At 39.6% G+C, this 21,800-nt stretch overlaps 1 protein-coding gene across 6 annotated transcripts in view; it reads right to left on the bottom strand.

The window, feature by feature from the left end:
• TESK2 (testis associated actin remodelling kinase 2) overlaps positions 1–21,800 on the bottom strand; it is a 141,134-nt gene that overhangs the window by 19,689 nt on the left and 99,645 nt on the right. For all 6 annotated transcript variants that reach the window (XM_069589539.1, XM_069589553.1, XM_069589544.1 and 3 more), the window contains exon 4: positions 21,137–21,185. In XM_069589539.1, coding sequence (XP_069445640.1) covers positions 21,137–21,185 — 49 coding nt within the window. The remainder of the gene's footprint in view (positions 1–21,136; positions 21,186–21,800) is intronic.

Consider the following 21,800-nt stretch of genomic DNA (forward strand, 5'->3'; position numbering starts at 1 on the left):
TCTTTCCACTATTAATATCTTATCATTATTCCTCCCCTGGGTTACTCTACTAGCTTTCGAAGTAGTCTTCTTTTCTTTTCCTTACATCTTGAATAGAGTTAGCCCTCCTTCCAATCCATTTTCCTTAATATATCCAAGATTAACCATCTAAATGCCAACCTTAAGTCATTCCCCTTTTAAAATTATTCACTGATGCCCTATTACTCTTAGGATAAAATCCACAATCCTTAGCATGTCATACCAAGTCTTTCACTCCTGTTTATAAGGGTCTGATCCCTGCTTACTTGCACATTTGTGCACACTGCTGGCCCCATTACCTGGAATACCTTTTCCCACTAGGCCTGGCTCATCACCCATTGAGGATTCAGTTCTATTTCCTGGAAGCCCATATTCAGGGTTGGGAGTAATAAAGACATTTTATACAAAAGGAACACCAAGTGCAGCGATTAGCAGTTATTCCTCTTTTTTTTCTTTCCCTGCACGAAGCATAAGCAGGGGAGAAGAATGAAGTTAAACAGCGAAGCCAGGCAGTGCAATATAGTGGTGAAGCCCGCATACTGTGGAGTTAGGCTGCTTCTTATTGAATCTCACCTCTGACTAGCTGTGTGACCTGGGTTGGTTACTCTTTAACATTCATCTATAAAATGGGAATAATAATAGAACCTAACACATAGCCTTATGAAGATTCAATGAATTGATTATCTGTGAATGTGACCTTATTTGAAAATAAGGTCTTTGGCAGATGTAATCAAGTGAAGATAAGGTCCTTCTGGAGTAGGATGGATCCTTAATCTAATATCTTAACAAAAAGAGGAGAGGAGACACAGACAAACAAGGAGAATGTTAGGTTACAGTGGAGGCAAAGATCTGAGTGATGTGTCTATAAGCTAAGGAACACCAAGAGAAACCATGAAGAGGCAAGGCTCTTCTTCCTTTAGGGCCTTCAGAGAGAGCAAGACCCTGCCAACACTTTGATTTCAGACTTCAAGCTTTCAGAACTATGAGAGAATAAACTTGTATCATCATAAGCCACTCACTTTGTGGTGCTTTGTTATGGCAATCCTAGGAAACTAATACATGACTGAAACTACATTTTAGAAAGCTCATGGTGTTAACAGGAGAGAGAAGGACCTAGATGGAGTTTAAAGGCCACTGCATCAGCCCAGATGACAGATGACCAAACACCTGACTTATAGTGCTATTAAAGGCATGAAAAAACAGTCTAGAGTTAGACTAAACAGAGGTATAATCTAAAGGATTTAGCAACTGAGTGGTAGATATGAGAACTAAGGGAAAAGAGTCAAAGGCAACTCAGAGATTCCAAATAGAGCTGTTGATAGAAACAATGGGAAGAAATCCTACAATGTTACACACCAAAAGTAAGTCAGAAAGCCCATCAGAAACCAGCATCAATACCAAACAGCCAAATCAGAGGCTTGTCCAACCTCTGTTCTTTGGATGGGCCCTCTGCAGAGGAGGGCCTGGGCCCCGACCTACTTTTCACTGAAGCCCAACAATGCCATTGTGCTGGTCACTGTATGTTTGTTGGTTGGCTCCAAACACAAAGGCTAGCAGACATCCCATCCTGCTGGCTTGGTTTAAAGAAGAAAAGAAAGCTTTGTTACTGCCCTGGGTAATTCCGGGACAGGCATCCCAAGAGCGCCCTGTGGGAGGCTCATGCTCTAAAGGAGCCCCCTGTTCTCAGCCCGAGGTTCCACAGCCACCACACAAGTGCACATCCACACATCTGCCAAAGCCTGAGTTTGCCACGGTTCAGCCTCCACTCCAGGAGGTCCACTGGGACCTGTGTGACTCAAGCAGGCAGCAGTAATGAACTGAGTCAAAGAGAAAGGGAACCCAAGATGTACTTCAGAATATTTAAATGGTAAACTCTCTCTGCCTTCATATATGCTTAATTACTATGCAGAATACTCTTCTTCCCCTTCACAGCTTTGCTAATTCTTATTCATCCTTCTAAACCCAACTTGAGTCACTTATATTGGAAAGTATTTCCTGATACCCTATCCCATCCTTTGTGCCTCTTGGGCCCCCTGTATGTATTTCTACCATTGCTTATCATATTGTGCTATAACTTTGATGACAGGGACCAGATCTTTCTCAAGTTTCTAAGTCTAGTATCCAGTAAGGTAAATAATAAATCACTGAATTAATAAATGAATGATTAAGTACATTTAAATAATAGAGGCAAGTTTTAAGTTCCCTCTTTTATTAGAAGCCCTCCCATTTCTGTCATTACTGTAATTTAAGATCAAAAAGAGAGATGTGCTTTTAAAGGAATTTTCTGATAAATATCACACAAAACAAACATTTAATAACGCCTACTTGAAGGCTTCTCAGATGGCACTAGTGGTAAAGAACCTGCCTGCCATTGCAGGAGACATAAGAGATATGGATTGGGAAGATCCCCTGGAGAAGGGCATAGCAACCTGCTCCAGTATTCTAGTCTGGAGAATCCATGGACAGAAGAGCCTGGTGGGCTAAGGTCCGTGGGGTCACAAAGAGTTGACACAACTGAAGCGACTTAGCACGCATGCACTATATGGCAGATACTATGGTAGCAATAAATACAAAGCAAAATACAAAACAGCCTGTCTGGCCACTCAGTGGAAGGAGATTCTGAGGATCTTTTGATCAGTCTATCTGTAGACTCCTCAATGTGATCAGAATCACATGGACTTAAAAATATATCTAAGATCTCTTTTTGAAAATTAGAGAGGGCATTTTTTTTATCAGTAGCTGAAAAAGCCAAGTTAGAAGAGGCCATAAAGATACCACTCACTTTTTCCTCATACTTCCTGCAGACACTAAGTATAGCCCGCTCACCACTTTAAGAACATGTTTGTTTAATGCACCTGAAGTAGTACGAGTGTTTTTCTATGCACATAAACTACTATAAACATCAAAATGACTGTTTACCCACAAGATTCAAAAAGTATGACTAAACTTCTCCCACAGATCTTTAACTCTTACTGTAAACATCTCATAATCAAAATCAAATTTGTTTAAATAAAGTAAACATTAAAAGATAAATATGTAAAACTAATCTTCTCAAAGAAATGAACTAAGATAACACTAAGACTATTTTATTTGCCCCATAACACTCTACTAGCAATCAATGGTCTCAGACATGATTTAAGATCAGCCTAGGTCTCCTGACTGCTCTATCCAGTCTGCTTTCCCATCCCCACCTCCATGATATCTTCACCAGCGACATAGTTATTAAGGTCATGTTTGAAAGCTTTCTTCTATACTTCAATAAAAAAAATTGTTAATTCAAATTTTTAAAAATAAATAAAAGCATTCTTCCCTCCAACTTGCTACCCCATATCTACTACAACCTCACATTTTCCAGATTCAGACAAGAACCTCTGACATTCACCTTGTGATTGAACTCACAGTGAACAAAGCAATCTGTTAAGGAAGACAAAAGACCCTGCTTCCCCCTTCACCAGATCTCAGGAGTAAGGGCTTGACAGTGGACAAAGTGAAAATGGAAACCAAAAGAGGTTTAAGTTTCTAATTAAGATGATTTATATCAAAGGAAACTACAACATGGAAACTTACATTGCCATACGTAAAATAAATAGCCAATGGAAATTTGCTGTATGGCTCAGGGAACTCAAACAGGGGCTCTGTGACGATCTAGAAGGGTGGGATGGGAGGGAGATGGGAGGGAGGTTTGGGAGAGAGGGGACATAGGTGTCCCTAAGGCTGATTCGTTAATGTTTGACAGAAAACCACAAAATTCTGTAAAGCAATTATCCTCCAATTAAAAAAAAAGGTGGGGGGGGGAGAGACTCTATCATCAAATGAGCCAATCATTTGTTCCACCTCTTCTGTCCATATCAACATACAACTTGACCTATGGATAAGGAAAAAGTCAAGCAAAATTTAGAGGCAAACTATAAGCCCAAATGGTATCTTCTAGTGGCAAATGGTACGTAGAGAGGCAAAAAGGGAGGAAAGGTTTCCAATCTGCTATGTAGAAAACAGCTTACCAACTCAACAGTCACTCCAAGTGCAGGGAGAATTCTCCTCTAAAGGCTAAGGGTTAAATAGGTACTAATTACCTGCAAAATCACAAAAATTCACAAAGACTAGCTGGAGTTATCGAAAGAAGGGGCGGGCAAAGAGGAGTCAGCCAGTTTTGGTTCAACTGCAGAGAAAACAGATTTAAGGTCTGGTGTATACATAAGTGAACTTCCCAGGTGGCTCTGTGGTAAAGAATCCACCTGCTAACACAGGAGACACAGGTTTGATCCTTGGGTCAGGAAGATCCCCTGGAAGAGGAAATGGCAACCCACTCTAGTATTCTTGCCTGAATAACCCCATGGACAGAGGAGCCTGGTGGGCTATAGTCCATGGGGTCACAAAGAGTCAGACATGACAGTGACTGAGCACGCATATATACGTAAGTATCTACAGCTGTAAAGAAAGAGACAGAGCCTTTTCTTTGGTTTCAGACCATCTCAAATGTTGGAATTATGTGCCCTCTGTAATGACAGAGTAGAGAATTCCTGGGTGGTCTGGTGGTTAGGATGCCATGCTTCCACTGCAGGGGCACAGGTTCAGTCCCTGGTTGGGGAACTAAGATCCTGCAAGCTACACAGGAAAAATGAGAAAGGAAATGAGAGAAATGAGATGATTAATCTTGAGTGAAGTTAAGTCTAGATTTTTTTCTATCAACATGTTCCAAATTATCTTTTCTCTATCAGTCACTGGACTCTCTGAGAAGCAGCTAACGCTAGTCTAAGGCCAACTCTTAATTCAAACAAAGCAGCAGATCTGGGATATTATATCACTCAAAGGGATTTTGGGGATGCTAAATTCAAAGAAATTTTCCTAAATAGCTAAAAGTAGAGAATGACCAAGGTGCTGAATTCTGAATATTTTATTTCCAAATAAATTCAGAAGGTTCTAATGCACAATTAACTTCACTTCTTGAGTTCACTGAGATTCAATGCCATTGCTAGATCAGTGTAAGCCTCAATAAAAGGGAATTGAATTAATGAACAAATTAAGCATCTCCAACCATTTATCTACATATAGAGATCCCTTCTACACTCTCCATGAATCTACTCTCATCAGCTACCTCAGTCTTTAGAGCTTAGACCAAAAAGGTCTTGTCCACGGAAGGGCTTTAAGATGCAGTGATGTGTTATTCTTAAAAAGCTCAAAGGCTGAGTCTGGTCTTCCACAGCAAACAGACTATTCTGATTAAGTGTTATGCTTAAAAAAAAAAAAAATCTCAGGTAATACATACATGGCTGAGTAGGCATTCCATCAGCATTCTGCAAATTTTCCAAATCTCAGTAAATGAAACAACCACTCACCTAGAAAATGGGCCTCATTTGATTCCTTACTCTTTTTCTTATCAAAGTCGCAAGACCTTGTGTTTCTATTTCTAAAAAAGACCTTTAAAAATCTTCACAGATACCACTCCAGTTCAAGCTACCCACATTCTCTCATATAATCCGTGTTTCTCCCCACTGGTCTCCTTGTCCTCACTTTGTCCCTCTACAATCTATTCTCCACAGCAGCCAAAGTGCTATTTTTTAATGCAAATTGCATCCTACAGCTCTCTTATCTAAAATCTTTCAATTGCTTCCTGCTGTATTTAAAATAAAATTCAAAATCTTCACCATGGTCTATAAGGCTCTGTATGATCCAGCCTCTCTCTCTCAAATTTTTAACATTCTTTTCTCTAATCTTCATGAATGTCTCCTTATCTTTTACGTATTCCCAGAAAAGTATTTCTAAGAAATTATGTACAGGATAAGTTAGTCAGTATTAACATAGGTACATTCTCCTTCCTGATTTCATGGATGGATCAACAATTTTTTCAAAGATGCTCATGAAAAAAACAATGCCCAAGGGTATAGAATAACAATATAATATGGTGGGATAGGCCTGAAAGGCAGTCCATGCTAAACTCCACATCATACAATTGAAGTCCTTCTATAACATCCTTGCCTAGGGGCCAAAGTAACCCATATTAGCTTTGTAAAGAGAGTAAGTTAGGGAAGAGAATAATCACACTAAACACAACAGTCCTCCTTAACTGTGGTGCCCTCTAACACTCCAAATTCCCAGTATCTAAGAATGTGGTCTTTAGCTTCCTGAGCTTAATATAAAGGCAGTAACTGAGGAGGTCCACTACTTCCTCTACCAACCCCATGCCCTTCAATTACCTGCTACTTTCTTGTTGCTGGTGGTAAACAAAACAGAACATGGTCCCAGTCCTACTGGAATTGATATATGGGAGAGGGACAATAAATAAACATCAAATAAATAAAGAATTATATGTTATGGTATGTGCTACAATGAAAAAGGGAAGAATACTATCAAAGAGAATAATAATCTAAGTAATGATCTAGATGCGGGGGGAACTATTAGGAAAAGCCAATATAATGAAGTGAAAATTTAAACTAAGACTTGAAAATTAGGCTAAGTAGATAAAATGAAAGAAGAGCTTTTCAGGTACTATTTAATCTAATTCTCAGCTTCTGTTTATATAAGATAGCAACAGTAATGTCTACATCTCACAGGGTTGTCAAGTTGTCACAGGGTGAAAAAAGAAAATGCATGCCAAACTTGACATTCTAGAAATATTAGCTGCTTCTTTAATGAGCATGTGTGATTTCATAATCAGAAAAAAAAGTTATTTTTTAAAAGCATTCCTGACACTGCCAAGTACAACAAATTATTGGTGAAAAATTAAAATATTTCCTCATCCTAACACTTCAGTTGACTTAAAGATTTACTGGGCAAGTAATATGTCTATTGTTTTATTTCTAAGTCCAGTATTCAGTTCTGTTTCTTCTGAGCATATCAGAAACACGTCTGACTAGCTAGTCTGGGTAGAAAAGAAATTGCCGAGTGAACTAGTTACAGAAGGAAAGGATAACTATGCAAGAGGTCTTACAATTGAACAATTTAAGAAGCCATTTAGAAATTATTCCATTCATGAGGCAAGAATTCTACACATTTGTACAGGTACTAAAAATCACTGGAAGATTTTCTCAATTTCATTTTTTTGATGACATAAAATGTTTACTCTTTGCTTCCTTTCCTCCCTATTCAATCATTCAGCCAATACCTATAAAAGCATCTTCTAAACCTGGGATTTCTTTGGAAGGAATGATGCTAAAGCTGAAACTCCAGTACTCTGGCCACCTCATGCAAAGAGTTGACTCATTGGAAAAGACTTTGATGCTGGGAGGGATTGAGAACAGGAGAAGAAGGGGACAATCGAGGATGAGATGGCTGGATGGCATCACTGACTCGATGGACGCAAGTCTGAGTGAACTCTGGGAGTTGGTGATGGACAGGGAGGCCGGGCATGCTGCGATTCATGGGGTCGCAAAGAGTCGGACACGACTGAGCGACTGAACTGAACTGAAACATGAGGTACTGTTGGGAGATTAGGAATATACAGATGAATGAGACACTATGTTTGCCATTATATAATAACCAGCAAGTGATTTTACAAAGCACTTTCACAGTTACCTCATTTGAACCTTGCAAGATCTTGAAACATTCCTGTCATCCTTTTCTACTGAATAAAGAAACCAAGCCCAGAGAATTTAACTAACTTGCCTTTGGCTATTCAATGGATCTGAGATAGGGATCTGAACCAAGTCTTTTGACCCTGAAGTCTGGGTTCCTCCTTTACTCTAGGAGCTTACACTGCTGCAAGGAAACTAAAGCAAAAATAACTTTAATGCATGGTGAAATGTGTAATAAGAGAGGCACCAAAAAAAAAAACCTGTAAAAGATCAATGAGGGAAACATTTCGACTACCTAAGGGAGAGGTAGGGAGGTGTAGCAATGGTAAGGAAACAATCAGGAAAGGTTTTATGCAGAAATAAGTGGCCTTTGAGCCAAGTCCTGAAGAGGGGGAAGATTTCCATAGGATAAAGGAAAAGAGTATTCTGGGTTGAAGAAATAATACGAATAAGGAGGCAGGAAAACACACACTGCATTTAGTAAACACATAAAGCCCCGTTTGCCTGAATTATAGATACTTGTTAAAGAGGAAGAGAACTAGAAGAAAACAGGCAGGATGATGCTAGAGCAGAGAGGACTGAATACCAGGCTAAGAGTTTATTTTGAGTTCCATGTTTTAACCCTAGCTGTGTACTAGATAACCTATGGTGCCCTATTAATTTATTTTCAAATACAGATGCCTGGGTCTCACCCAAGACTTTAACTCAATAGGCCCTGTGTGAGGTCTCGGCATCTGTACTTTGTAAAAAACTCCTAAGCGATTCTAATAAGCCACTGCTGCTGCTGCTGCTGCTGCTGCTGCTGCTGCTGCTGCTGCGTCGCTTCAGTCGTGTCCGACTCTGTGCAACCCCATAGACGGGGGCCCACTGTCTCTGGGATTCTCCAGGCAAGAACACTGGAGTGGGTTGCCATTTCCTTCTCCAATGCATGAAAGTGAAAAGTGAAAGTGAAGTCGCTCAGTCATGCCCGACTCTTAGCGACCCCATGGACTGCAGCCTACCAGGCTCCTCCGTCCATGGGATTTTCCAGGCAAGAGTACTGGAGTGGGGTGCCATTGAAGGTTAAAAACTGTGATTTCCAATGAGGAAATCACAAAATACTTTTGAGCCAGAAAATACCCACTGATTTTTTATTCACTCAATCAATCAACAAATATGATTAGCAGTTATCATTGTCAGGCACTATGAAGGAACCAATGGAGGCCAATGGAAACAAAACAGACCCTGACCTCAAAAAATTTATAATCTACATACAAAGTCAGTTCAGTTCAGTCGCACAGTCATGTCTGACTCTTTGCAACCCCACGACTGCAGCACGCCAGACTTCTCTATCACCAACTCCCAGAGCTTGCTCAAACTCATGTCCATCGAGTCAGTGATGCCATCCAACCATCTCATCTTCTGTCGCCCCCTTCTCCTCCTGCTCTCAATCTTTCCCAGCATCAGAGTCTTTTCTAAGTTCTTTTCAGTTCTTCACATTCGGTGGCCAAAGTATTGGAGTTTCAGCTTCAGCACTGTCCTTCTAACAACTATTCAGGACTCATTTCCTCTAAGATTGACCAGTTTGATCTCCTTGCAGTCCAAGGGACTTGGAAGAGTCTTCTCCAACACCACAGTTCAAAAGCATTAATTCTTCAGTGCTCAGCTTCCTTTGGGCTTCCCTGATACCTCAGTTGGTAAAGAATCCGTCTGCAATGTGGGAGACCTGGGTTCAACCCCTGGGTTGGGAAGATCCCCTGGAGAAGGGAAAGGCTACCCATTCCAGTATTCTGGCCTGGAGAATTCCATGGACTGTATATAGTCCATGGGGTCGCAAAGAGTCGAGCATGACTGAGCGACTTTCACTCATAGCCATCTTTATGGTCCAGTTCTCACATCCATACATGACTACTGGAAAAACCATAGCTTTGACTAGATGGACTTTTGTTGGCAAAGTAATAGCTCTGCTTTTTAATGTGCTATCTAGGTTGGTCATAGCTTTTCTTCCAAGGAGCAAGCGTCTTTTAATTTCACGGCTGCAGTCACCATCTGCAGTGATTTTGGAGCCCCAAAAAATAAACTCTGTCACTGTTTCCATTGTTTCCCCATCTATTTGCCATGAAGTGATGAGACCTGATGCCATGATCTTCGTTTTTTGAATGTTTTGAATTTTAAGTCAGCTTTTTCATTCTCCTTTTTCACTTTCATCAAGGGGCTCTTTACTTCCTCTTCGCTTTCTCCATAAGGGTGGTGTCATCTGTGTATCTGAGGTTATTGATATTTCTCCTGGCAATCTTGATTCCAGCTTGTGCTTCATCCAGCCGAGCATTTCGCGTGACATACTCTGCACAGAAGTTAAATAAGCAGGGTGACAATATACAGCCTGACCTACTCCCTTCCCAATTTGGAACCAGTCTGTTGTTCCATATCCGGTTCTAACTGCTGCTTCTTGACCTGCATACAGATTTCTCAAGAGGCAGGTAAGGTGGTCTGGTATTTCCATCTCTTTAAGAATTTCCCACAGTTTGCTATGACCCACACAGTCAAAGGCTGTGGCATAGTCAATGAAGCAGAAGTAGATGCTTTTCTGGAATTCTCTTGCTTCTTCTATGATCCAATGGATGTTGGCAATTTGATCTCTGATTCCTCTGCTTTTTCTAAATACAGCTTGAACATCTGGAAGTTCTTGGTTCACATACTATTGAAGCCTAGCTTGGAGAATTTTGAGCATTACTTTGCTAGCATGTAAGATTACTTTGGTACATACACAAGCAAAGAGTAAATTAAAGTCAATGATAAACACTATGGTATTATGGAAGCATATAGGAGAGATGTCTAACTAATCTTGGGAGATTAGAAAAGACTTCCCAGAGAAAGTTACATCTAAGCTGAGTCCTAAAGGTTAAATAGGATTTGGCCAGGCCAATGAGAGACAGAAAGATTGTGTTCTAGGCAGAGGAAGAGCTGGGGCAGGGACCCAAAGGTGGCAAAGGTCACATCTCATTCGTGGAACTGAAGGAGAAAGAGGTTCAGTACAGCTGCAGTATACAACTGAGACAAGAACCAACAGATCAGAGAAGAACAAGCAGTGAGGACACAGAGATGGTGAGGACCAGGATTAGATATTTTGACTTTACTCTGAGGATCCAAAAAAGGGTTTATGAAAGGAAAAACAAAATTAGCTTTGCATTAAACATTGTGGTGTTGGCATAAAGACAGACATATAGACTAATGGAATAGAATAGAAAGCCCAGAAATAAACCCTCATATATATCAAAGGGAAAAGGACAGTCTCTGCAACAAATGAGAAATGGAGAAATGCAAGTCAAAACCACAGTGAGTTATCACCTCACACCCATTAGAATGCAACTATTCAAAAAAAGAAAGAAAGAAAACAGTAAGCTTTGACAAGGATGTAGAGAAATTAGAACCTTTGTGCACTATTTGTAGGATTGTAAGATAGTACAATAACTATGGAAAACAATATGCTGGTTCCTAAAAAAGTTAAAAATAGAACTATTATATCATTTAGCAACTCTGCTTCTTGGTATACATCAAAAAAAAATTGAAAATGGGGTCTCTGAGAGACATATGCACACTTTTATTCAAAGCAGTATTGTTCACAATAGTCAACAGGTGGAAGCCACCCAAATTTCCACAGATGAATGAATAGGTAAGTAAAATATAGTATGTATATACTTGTGATGGAATATTATTCAGACTTAAAAAGGATGGAAATCCTGTCACATGTTACAACATGGGTGAACCTTTAGAACATTAAGCTAAGAAAATGAGCCAGTCACAGAAAGACAACTACTGAGTGATTCCACTTTTTTGAGGCACCTAAGTAATCAAAATCATTGAAACAGAAAATAGAACAGTGGTTATCAGGAACTGGAGGAAGAGGGAAATAGGGAGTTGTTTAATAGTACAGAATTTCAATTCTGCAAGACGAAAAAGATCCAAAAACCTGTTGCACAACAATATAAACATATTTAACTCCAATACTTTGGCCACCTCATGTGAAGAGCTGACTCACTGGAAAAGATGATGCTGGGAGGGATTGGGGGCAGGAGGAGAAGGGGACGACAGAGGATGAGATGGCTGGATGGCATCACCGACTCGATGGACATGAGTTTGAGTGAACTCCGGGAGTTGGTGATGGACAGGGAGGCCTGGTGTGCTGTAATTCATGGGGTTGCAAGAGTCAGACACGACTGAGCAACTGAACTGAACTGAATACTAACTATTGAATTGTACACTTAAAAATTGCTCATATTGTTAAAAAATAGATTTATATTTTAACAGGAACTCTGGCTGGCAATATGGACAATATGGATGCAAGGCAAAGGAACAAGACTGATAGGGAGACTAATTTAGAAGGTTGTGGCAAAAGATGATGATAGCAGAAGGAACTTGCCTGAGGTGAATGGATTCAAGATAGAAAGGAGGCAAAATGGTCAGGACATGATGATTGATGAGATGTAAAAAATGGGAGAGGTCAAGGAGGAAGGGAAAGAGAACTAGTTTTAGAAAAGCTAAGCATTATACTAATATTTTTACAAGGTATTAATTAATTTAATAAACGTTATTAAGGAGCTACTTGTGCCAAGTACTTCAGAAGGCTTTAGACAATTGTTCTGCCACCTTCACAGAGCAGCTTCTCCTCTTGGAAGTTCATCTAAACTAGCCCTTGACACAAACTGTCTCCTTAATAATTATTTGTTGAAAAGGATATAGACACGAGCAATTACTATGAGAAGGTCAAGTGTATTAAAATGAGCATGTTGAGGAAAGAAAAGCTTATTATTCATTTTGGAAATCATTGATCTAAGAACCTACTATATAAGCAAGCAACAGTGACTGTGATAACAAGAGAAGACCAACATAAACAGCAAGGAAACACAGAGTAGAGTGATTAGGTATCAAGTGTAGGAATGCTGAAATGCCCTGAAGTAGTAAGAATGTGTGAGAGGTACATCCTCCCACCATTGTCCTATTTGCTACAGAATCCAAAGTAGGAGAAGCTCTTGAGTCAACACAGATCCAACTCTGATGAATGATACCACCTATCAAATTAAGAAAAACATACTTGTAAAAATTTCTGTTAGAAACAGGTTTAGCCTAAACTCACAAGGGGCTCTACGAATTCAAATGCCACACTAGTTTCACAGTCATGGAGACGATTAAAAGAAAGATTAGCTAGAAGTCTCCTGAAACATTTTGTAAATTCTCTGTCCTATCACTATCAACCACTGAAAAGATTCGTCAGTTGCCCAAAACAACCCTGAAAGAGGCAGATGTCTGTGGGTAACAGCTTAATGGCTAGAAGTTCAAGTGTTGGGAAGCAGTGTCCACTCATTCATCTATTTATCCATTCACCCAACAAATATTTATTGCATGCCAGTTACGTGAGATTCAACAGTGAACAAAATAGCCAGGATCAAGGAGCTTAAAGATGAGTAAATGGAATTATAGTCAGGTAGAACTTGACTCAATCCCAGCTCCACTACTTAGCTAAGAGATCTCAGGTAAATTAACTTCTTTTTGAGCCTCAGATTTCTCACCTGTAAAATGGGAAAATACCACATATTCCATGGGATTGTATGCTAATGCATCCCCTCCACCCCAAAGGAGAGGCTTATAGGACCTGGGACACTTATAAGAAGAACAGCTTAATGTTCTTCAGAACAGCTTAATGTTCTTCTTATAAGAAGAATAACAGAAATAATAGTAACAGAAAATAAATTATTTTTCTTATAATAAGAAAAATAGCTTAATGATTTTCATTATTATCACTCAGAAAGTAATACAAGCAGTTGAAAAACACCTCCTTCTAAATCAATAAAATGTCTTCTAGTGAAAAAGCTGATAAACAGGATCTGTACAAGGAAGGTATCTTTCAGAGCACTCCTTGAAATCCTGATGCTTTATGAAGTTATCTCCACTTCGATGTTCAGTAAATATCACAAACTCAATCTGTTCAAAATTGGCCTCTTGATTATTTTCCATCTTGTACCTCCTGAAGTCTTCCCATCTCCATTAACAGAAACTCTATCTTTCCGATGTTCAGGCCCAAAACTTCAGTTATCCTTGAATTATTTCATCTTCTCACTTCCCTCACCCACTGCATCAGCAAAGTTTGTTTTCTCTACTTTCAAAATAGATCTAAAATCACAAGGTTCACTGCTACCACTCTGGTCCAAGTCACCATTCAGTTCAGTTCAGTTCAGTTCAGCAGCTGAGTCGTGTCCGACTCTTTGCGACCCCATGAATTGCAGCACACCAGGCCTCCCTGTCCATCACCAACTCCCAGAGTTCACTCAGACTCAGGTCCATCGAGTCAGTGATGCCATCCAGCCATCTCATCCTTGCTCGTCCCCTTTTCCTCCTGCCCCCAATCCCTTCCAGCATCAGAGTCGTTTCCAATGAGTCAACTCTTCACATGAGGTGGCCAAAGTACTGGAGCTTCAGCTTTAGCATCATTCCTTCCAAAGAAATCCCCGGGTTGATCTCCTTCACAATGGACTGGTTGGATCTCCTTGCAGTCCAAGGGACTCTCAAGAGTCTTCTCCAACACCACACTTCAAAAGCATCAATTCTTCAGCACTCAGCCTTCCTCACAGTCCAACTCCCACATCCATACATGACCACAGGAAAAACCATAGCCTTGACTAGACAGACCTTAGTCGGCAAAGTAATGTCTCTGCTTTTGAATATACTATCTAGGTTGGTCATCACTTTTCTTCCAAGGAATAAGCGTCTTTTAATTTCATGGCTGCAGTCACCATCTGCAGTGATTTTGGAGCCATTACCTCTCACCTTTTTTGCATAGTCTTTATTTATTGCATGGACTCTGTTGCAATAGTCTCTCTTTAAACTAGTCTTTCTGCTTTCACCTTTGCCTCCTTTTCAGTCTATTCACCACACAGTTGCCAGGGTGATTCTGTTAAAAGGTAAGTCATATCATGTCGTAATTCTACTCAAAAACCTCCAAAGACTTCTCAATTCATCCTGAGTAAAAGAGGAAACTCTTACAATGGTCTATAAGGCACTTTGCAGGCTCTGGCCCATGTTTCTTCTCTGACTTCCGTCTACTACCATCCTTTTTCTTCCTACTTCCTTTTTCTTCCTGCAGCCACATCACCGTCTTCGGAGTTCTTTGACCACACCCAGCACAAGGCATTTCTCCCTCCATATCTTTACACTTGCTGTTTCCACTGCCTAGAACACTTTTCCCCCAGATATTCACATAACTAGTTCCATTACCTCCTTAATTTTTATCTCTTCTGTGATATCTTCTCTATCCACACATTCAAAATTGTAAACCCCAGAGCACATAACATCATATATACAATTTGTTTCTTGTTTAGTCTAACTCCTCTCCCACCCCTGATGATTACAATGTAATTTCCATGAGGGCAGAGATCATCATTTGTTCATTATTATATTCTACAGTCTTCCCTGTAGCTTAAATGGTAAAGAATCTGCCTGCAATGCAGCAGACCTGGGTTTGATCCCTGGGTCAGAAAGATCCCCTGGAGAAGGAAACAGCAACCCACTCCAGTATTCTTGCCTCGGAAACCCCATGCACAGAGCAGCCTGGCAGGCTATAGTCCACGGGGTCTCAAAGAGTTGGACACGACTGAGCAACTAACACTACACTATATTCCCAGTACCTGGAATGGTGCAAGACACATAGCGGGAGCCAGTAAATTTGTTTCTTTAATGAGCTAGAGGCATGCTAGCAAATCAGGGGGAAACTTATTTAAGAAAAAAGTAAATTAAATGAACTCTTCTATTATTTGTAGGTTAGGCTGCCAACCTCAAATTCTTGTTTCTCAAATGTCTTAGGGAGTTACTAAAAATAAGGGCAGAAAACATGTACCACAATTTATTTAGAGATTTTTAAAGTTACTAAATGACCAAACCAAAAGTTACATAAAAGCTACATTTTTTTCAGAAGTAAAGAAGACGCCAACATGTATTCATAGGAATGCTGTAGCTATTTTTACATGTATAAATGGAATGAACTTCTAATTGTGAAAGGACTTGGATGTAACATTTCACACTATTTTTGATTGCTGGCTCTTTCCACTGGAGTTAATGCAGCTTCTACATGTACTATGGACCCAGTCACACAAGGTATCATTATACAGACCCTATTTAAGAGACTGACCTTCACTAGAGAACTTGGAATTTGACATAACTTGGAAAGTGGAAGGGAGAAGAGAGACAAGGGCATCCCAGGTCCTGGAAGGCATATCTAAGGCCAGCACGTGTAGAAGATAGCAAAGTGACCCACCTAACTAAAGGGAGCAATTTGAATTTTGAAATCCGATTAGAGAAAGTCTAGAATACTAAACAGAAGTTTTTAAACAGAAGCATCATATTATCAAAGTATGCCTAATGAAGATTACTTATGTAGTAACATATCAAACTGAAACAAAGGCAGACCAGGGACAAGAAAAGCAGCCACACGCTTGAAAGATAGAGGGCATGGCTATGCTGCCAAAGTTAACTCAAGGCAGGCACCAGACAACTTTGCATTTGGCTCAAGGTAAGTTAGACCAGGAGAATACTCTGTACTGGGTCACACAAAAATAAGAAAAGCAGTAGGCAAAACCAATGGTAATATCACAGCACACCAAGAAACTGGAATCAGGGTCTGGCTGCTCGTTTTTATAAATAATGCATGAGTTTGGTTACCGAACCCACAGAGTTTCCTTTCATTGTAAGCTCTCTGATTATATAAGGCTTCTTAGAGGTCTGACAGAAACCAACTCAGAAACAACACATATCAACCCACATAAACAAGGAAATTTCCAAAGTAACTCTTCTTTAATAAAGAAGGTGGGGAAGGGGGTAGAAATGGTGAGTGAGAAGAGGATGAGGGCTTTGTGAATTAAAAATTCTCTTCAGCCACTTGCAGGGCTAAACACTCCCTCATGAGTGAAGAGCATTTCTTTCAGTACCAAGAATCTGACTGGCTGAGGTGACTTTGCTGTAAAGAGGCCAAGCAATTGCTCTGTTTATAGCTGCCATGCCGTGTTCAGTTGCTTCAGTCGTGTTGACTGCGACATCAGACTGTAGCCTACCAGGCTCCTCTGTCCAGGGGACTCTCCAGGCAAGAATACTGAAATGGGCTGCCATTCCAGAGGATCTTCCCAACCCAGGGATTCAATCTACATCTCCTGCACTGCAGGCAGATTCTTTATCACTGAGCCACCAGGGAAGCCCCCTTTTTATAGCTAAAGGGCTCTTATAGCCACAGTGGAAAAAAGAAGTTTTTCCATGGCAGAAATGGCAAGAAAGACCCCAAAACGTCCTACCAATTCTTTTGCTGACTCCCTTGACCAGAGTATTGTCACTTGAGGCCCCTACCCTACAACCTTATACTCCGTTCATCCACCAAATTCCCAATCTTCTAGGCACTAAAATGTTCTATACAAAGAGGTCCCCCGCAAAAAAGAAGTTCCCCGAACTGTTTGATATGAGGATATTTCCCTCCTTGTGCTTAACAAAGTAAAAAACAAAAAATATCCCCAAACAAAAACAAACCATAAAAACCATTATGAGATGACATGTAATCTGTCTGTAAGCATCTCTCTCTCCTCTCTTTCTTTGACATCCCTCCTACCTGAATATGGAATAGAAAACAGCATGTAAGTTGGTGGCAGCTACTTTTTGATTATGAATGAGAGCCAACCTTAGGACAAAGCTGACAATGTAAGCACAGAACAAAGAAATGGGGAGAGGTGGGGGGTCTCTGGATAACATCTATTTAGCTGCTGAATTAAACCAAGCTCTAACCTAATAAGTTGCTAGAATTTCAGTTTATATGAGTCCTTTTGTTGTTTAAGGCCATTTAACTATTTTGTTTCTTGCACCCAAATACATTATAATATATCCAATAACCAGAAAACAGCTTTCCCAAATAACAGAAAATATACAAAGTTAATCAAAAATGAATTCTACAAATACTACACGTGTTACACATACAAGAACCTGTGCTCAGGACTATGGGGAATACATAAGTAAATTAAGGACGGCATGTTGCAATGAAAAGAGTATCGACTTTGAGGTCAGATGAACCTAAATCCACATGCTACTTTGAGGAAGTCACTTAACTTCTCAAGCCTTAGTTGTCTCATCTATAAAATAGAAGAAACAGAACTACAGAATTGTGAGAACTATAGCTACTATATAAAGCACCAAGCATAGCACTCAGCCCACAGTGGGTGCTTAATAACTAGTAGTTATGATTTTTAAAATGAGAGCAAGTCTTTACCCTCAAGTAGGGTAGAAAAGACAAATAATTATAATGTGCTAACTGGGATGTTTATAGGGTATGAGATATTGCAACAAAGGTCCCAATTCTTCACCCCTTACTGAATCAATGTTCTTTGACACAAAGAACTTTGCAGTATGCTCCCAGTGTGGATTCAGGCACGTGATTTGCTTTGTCCAATCAGATATTAGCCAACCAAACTGGAACATAAGCAGAGTCATGAAAAACACTTGTACAAATGTGCTGGCATACTCTTGCTATTCTGGTATCATCTTAAGAAGGACAAGTCCAAGTTAGCCCACCAGTCCCAGAAGACAATGAGAAACAGCTGAAGCAAAGTGCCCACACAAAGCTCACCCTACAGCAGACCACCAGCAGACCTGCAGATAGATGACTGAGCAAGAGAGAGAGCAGCAAAACTGCCCAACTGGGCTGGCCCAGTTCAGCTTAGCAGAGCCTCCAGAGGTATGAGAAATAAATGTTTATTGTTGCATGGTTTTGTGGTTGAATATTATGTAGCAATAGCTAACTGACCACACGGTTATATTTCTGTCTTTAAAAACCAAAGATTTCCACCTCCTTGATACTCATGACTAAATGAAAGACAAGGTTAGGTCGTCTGAGTCAAAGACATACTTTGGGATTCTTAATTCAACTCATTAAACTCGAAAGTGCCTGATCTTCCATCAAACTGCTTTCTCTTTAACAAATACTAATTTGTTAAAAAATTAGAAGTCTATGCTTACTATAAGCAGTTAAAAAAAACACTCGTAAATGTCTGACTGTTTCAAGTTCAATTAATGTTTACAATTACAATGAACACTTGTAGAAGCGGCTGAGGCCCAGAAAAGTCTGTATCACCATTGTATGTGAGAAATATTCTTCTTAATAATATCAATACTTTATAGGCATCAATAAGAGCTGTGCTTCTCTACTGTAATTATTGACAAACTATCTTGAGAGAAATAAGGAATGGTGCTCACGTTACTGTGGAGGACAGGCATTCCACCAATCAAGAAATATTTACTAAATATCACCCAAGTTCTAAGCAGTGTGCTTGATGTTATTAGTAATTTTCTTTATGATCCTTAGTGAAACCAAGAGCTGTGCTGTCAAGTCAAATTATTAGGCCATTAAACCAGAAATCTATGCCATGAAGGCCTTTATTGAGCCCCTTATAAAAACAAGCAAGAACATTTGGATTTGGGCTTCATGACCTGTGGCCTATTAATATCATAATAAGATTATTAATATGATAAGTTGTATCAATATCTCATTCATTATACAGAAATACACTCACAAAGCACTTATTGTATCTTGCATATGACTGTAAACAAGCTACTAAGCAACAGAAAATATTATTTAAGTGCAACATGGCCAAAAGGATGTTGCACTACAATCAAACATTTCTGCCCTTTCTACTACATCTACTTTCAAATTTGAAGCATGGTCACAGGTTTTAAAGCATATTCTTATTTGTCAGTAAAACCAACACACAAGCTCTTCCAGTGAACTTACATTTCAGAAAACAATGATATAAACAGGGAGTGCAACAAATACTTTTACAAGTGTTTATCACTAGTGTCAGAGCTCTGGTGGATAGAAGGCTTGAGAGGAGACAGTTTTGTCTTTGAGGAATATATATACTCACTTCTGAGAAAAGAAATACACAGAAAATATTTCTTGATCCAGGATGCTGGTTATGGGTGTGTTCATTTGTGAAAACCTAGTGAGATACACATTTTCCATATGTGTGCTTTTCTTTATACTTGGTAAAAGGTTTTAAAAGTTTAATGACATAAACAGCAGTACAGAATTAAGTACTTAATGAAAACTACTGACAATTCGAGGAGTTCAGGAGGGACTGGTCACTGTTAATGCTATAATAGTTAAAATGCATTAAGCAATTACTGTATGCCACCTACTGTGTTAAATAAGCATTTTACATCCACATAGTATTCAGTGTGGTCATAATCTTACCAACAGCATTTGCCACAACTACGTAATTATTTCTTCCTCCTTGAAACCCTTTCCTTTCCATTACAGGCCAACACACTCCTGGTGTTCTTCCTATTTCCCTAGCTACTCCTTAATCTGCCTTTCCCACCAGACTTTAAAAATGCAAGTATTTTAACACTCAGCTATAGTCCTCTTCTCTATCTGGACTCCTTGGGATAGGCACTACTATTATTATTCCTGTCTCATAGATGAAAAACACTGTAGCACAGGGAGATTCAATCATTAGATTCAATTAGTTATTGGGGAATCCAGGAATACTAAGAGATATGGCAATCAACACTACAGAGCCCATACTCTTCACTGCCTCACTAACCCACTTTCTTTGGCCTTCCATACAAGAAGCAGGACATAGCTATACACATTCCACATTCTGGTGTTCTCAGTAATTGAGAAAAAAGACACTGAGTGAGGCACATGGGACCCTCCTTGATAATATATTAAGGATTAATTCCAGGTACCAAGCCAGTAGGAAACTAATGCTCTTGCAAATTCTGTTGAACAATTTTCCTTCTTAAATTCTTCACTTTTTATTCTGGTGCTTCTCAAAGAGAAATGTGAAATCATTCTAGAAGATAGAATCTGAAGAGTTTTCAAGAATACCTAGGAGCCTTATGAAGACCTACTAAACCTAGAGTATTCTAGGAATCCAAATTTCTAAGAAGCGACCCAAGCAAATTATGAAGCTGGTAACCTAGTACCTGAATTTGGGAAGCATTTGTTTGAGAGGGGATTCCCTGGTCCTCAGAGGCTAAGTAGTGACCACTACATATTTACCTGCCTAGAAGAGACTAAAAATGAAATGAGAATAGAGATGTAAACTCTACAAGGAGTACTTTCCTCCAGTCAGGAAACTAGAGCAACAACAGTGGAATTTTAGATCAGGACCCCACACATTTCTTAATAGTCTGGGAATTTGCTGTCATGATACAGCATGCAGCCAAGTGACATCATCCCTTAGTTTAGGAGGGGGTCATCCAGGCAGCAACAACCAATATAATATTTGAGCACTCATTCCCACTTCAGTTCAGTTCAGTCGCTCAGTGTCCGACTCTTTGCGATCCCATGAACCGCAGCACGCCAGGCCTCCTTGACTCATTCCCAGAATACTCACCAAGTGCTATCAGGGAATCTAAGAGTATTAAGAGATATGGCAAACTGTCCCAAGGCTACAGAAGAAAGCTTTGTTAACAATGCCCCTTTTGCATGAACATAAATGAATACATATTTTGCATACGTATGCGAGTAACAATTAGAGTGGAACCATAAATGCTGAAACTAAGGCAAAGAAGTCACTTCAACATGCGTATTGGAGTCTTACCTCTGTGAGTGCATGCAACTGTCCTTGATGTACACACACACCCATGAACCTACAAAATAAACAGATTTTTTTTTAAACAAATGAAAAGGACATGAACTTAACTAGTGTAGTTGTGCATGCATTAGAGACAGTCCAACACCTGTAAAGTCTACCGTCCTGAATAACACTGTAGCTTCTCAAACTTTAATGCCACTCTTGTAAATTCTAAGTTTATCATGAAATATCTGGCTGTGGCAAGACCCAGAGGTAAAAAGTACTGGTGGAAGAGGGAGGTGAGCAAGCCTTTAAAAACAGCGTGGTATAATGAGACAAGCACCAAGCTGGAACCAAGGAAACTTGATACTGGTTTAGCTTGGCCATTATCTGTTTACATGCTCACACACACAAAAAGGTCACTAACCCTATGGTTTCCGCAGTTTGCTCATCTAGGAAGTAAGTAGGTTGAACTACCCAATATGAAGGTCTGTAATTTACAATCAATGAACTGGGGTTGGGAATACCCACATTAACTAGAGGACAGAGAGCTAACTTCCTTAATATAAAAAGAACTCTTCTAAATATGTAACTTTAAAAAGAACCCAATAGAAAAATAAGCAAAAAGCATGTACATTAAAGAAAACTAAGAATAAAGGGCTAATCATATAAAAATGCGCTCTCTCTCATA

Source organism: Ovis canadensis, chromosome 1 (genome assembly GCF_042477335.2).
Source record: "Ovis canadensis isolate MfBH-ARS-UI-01 breed Bighorn chromosome 1, ARS-UI_OviCan_v2, whole genome shotgun sequence".
Classification (NCBI taxonomy): Eukaryota; Metazoa; Chordata; class Mammalia; order Artiodactyla; family Bovidae; genus Ovis; species Ovis canadensis.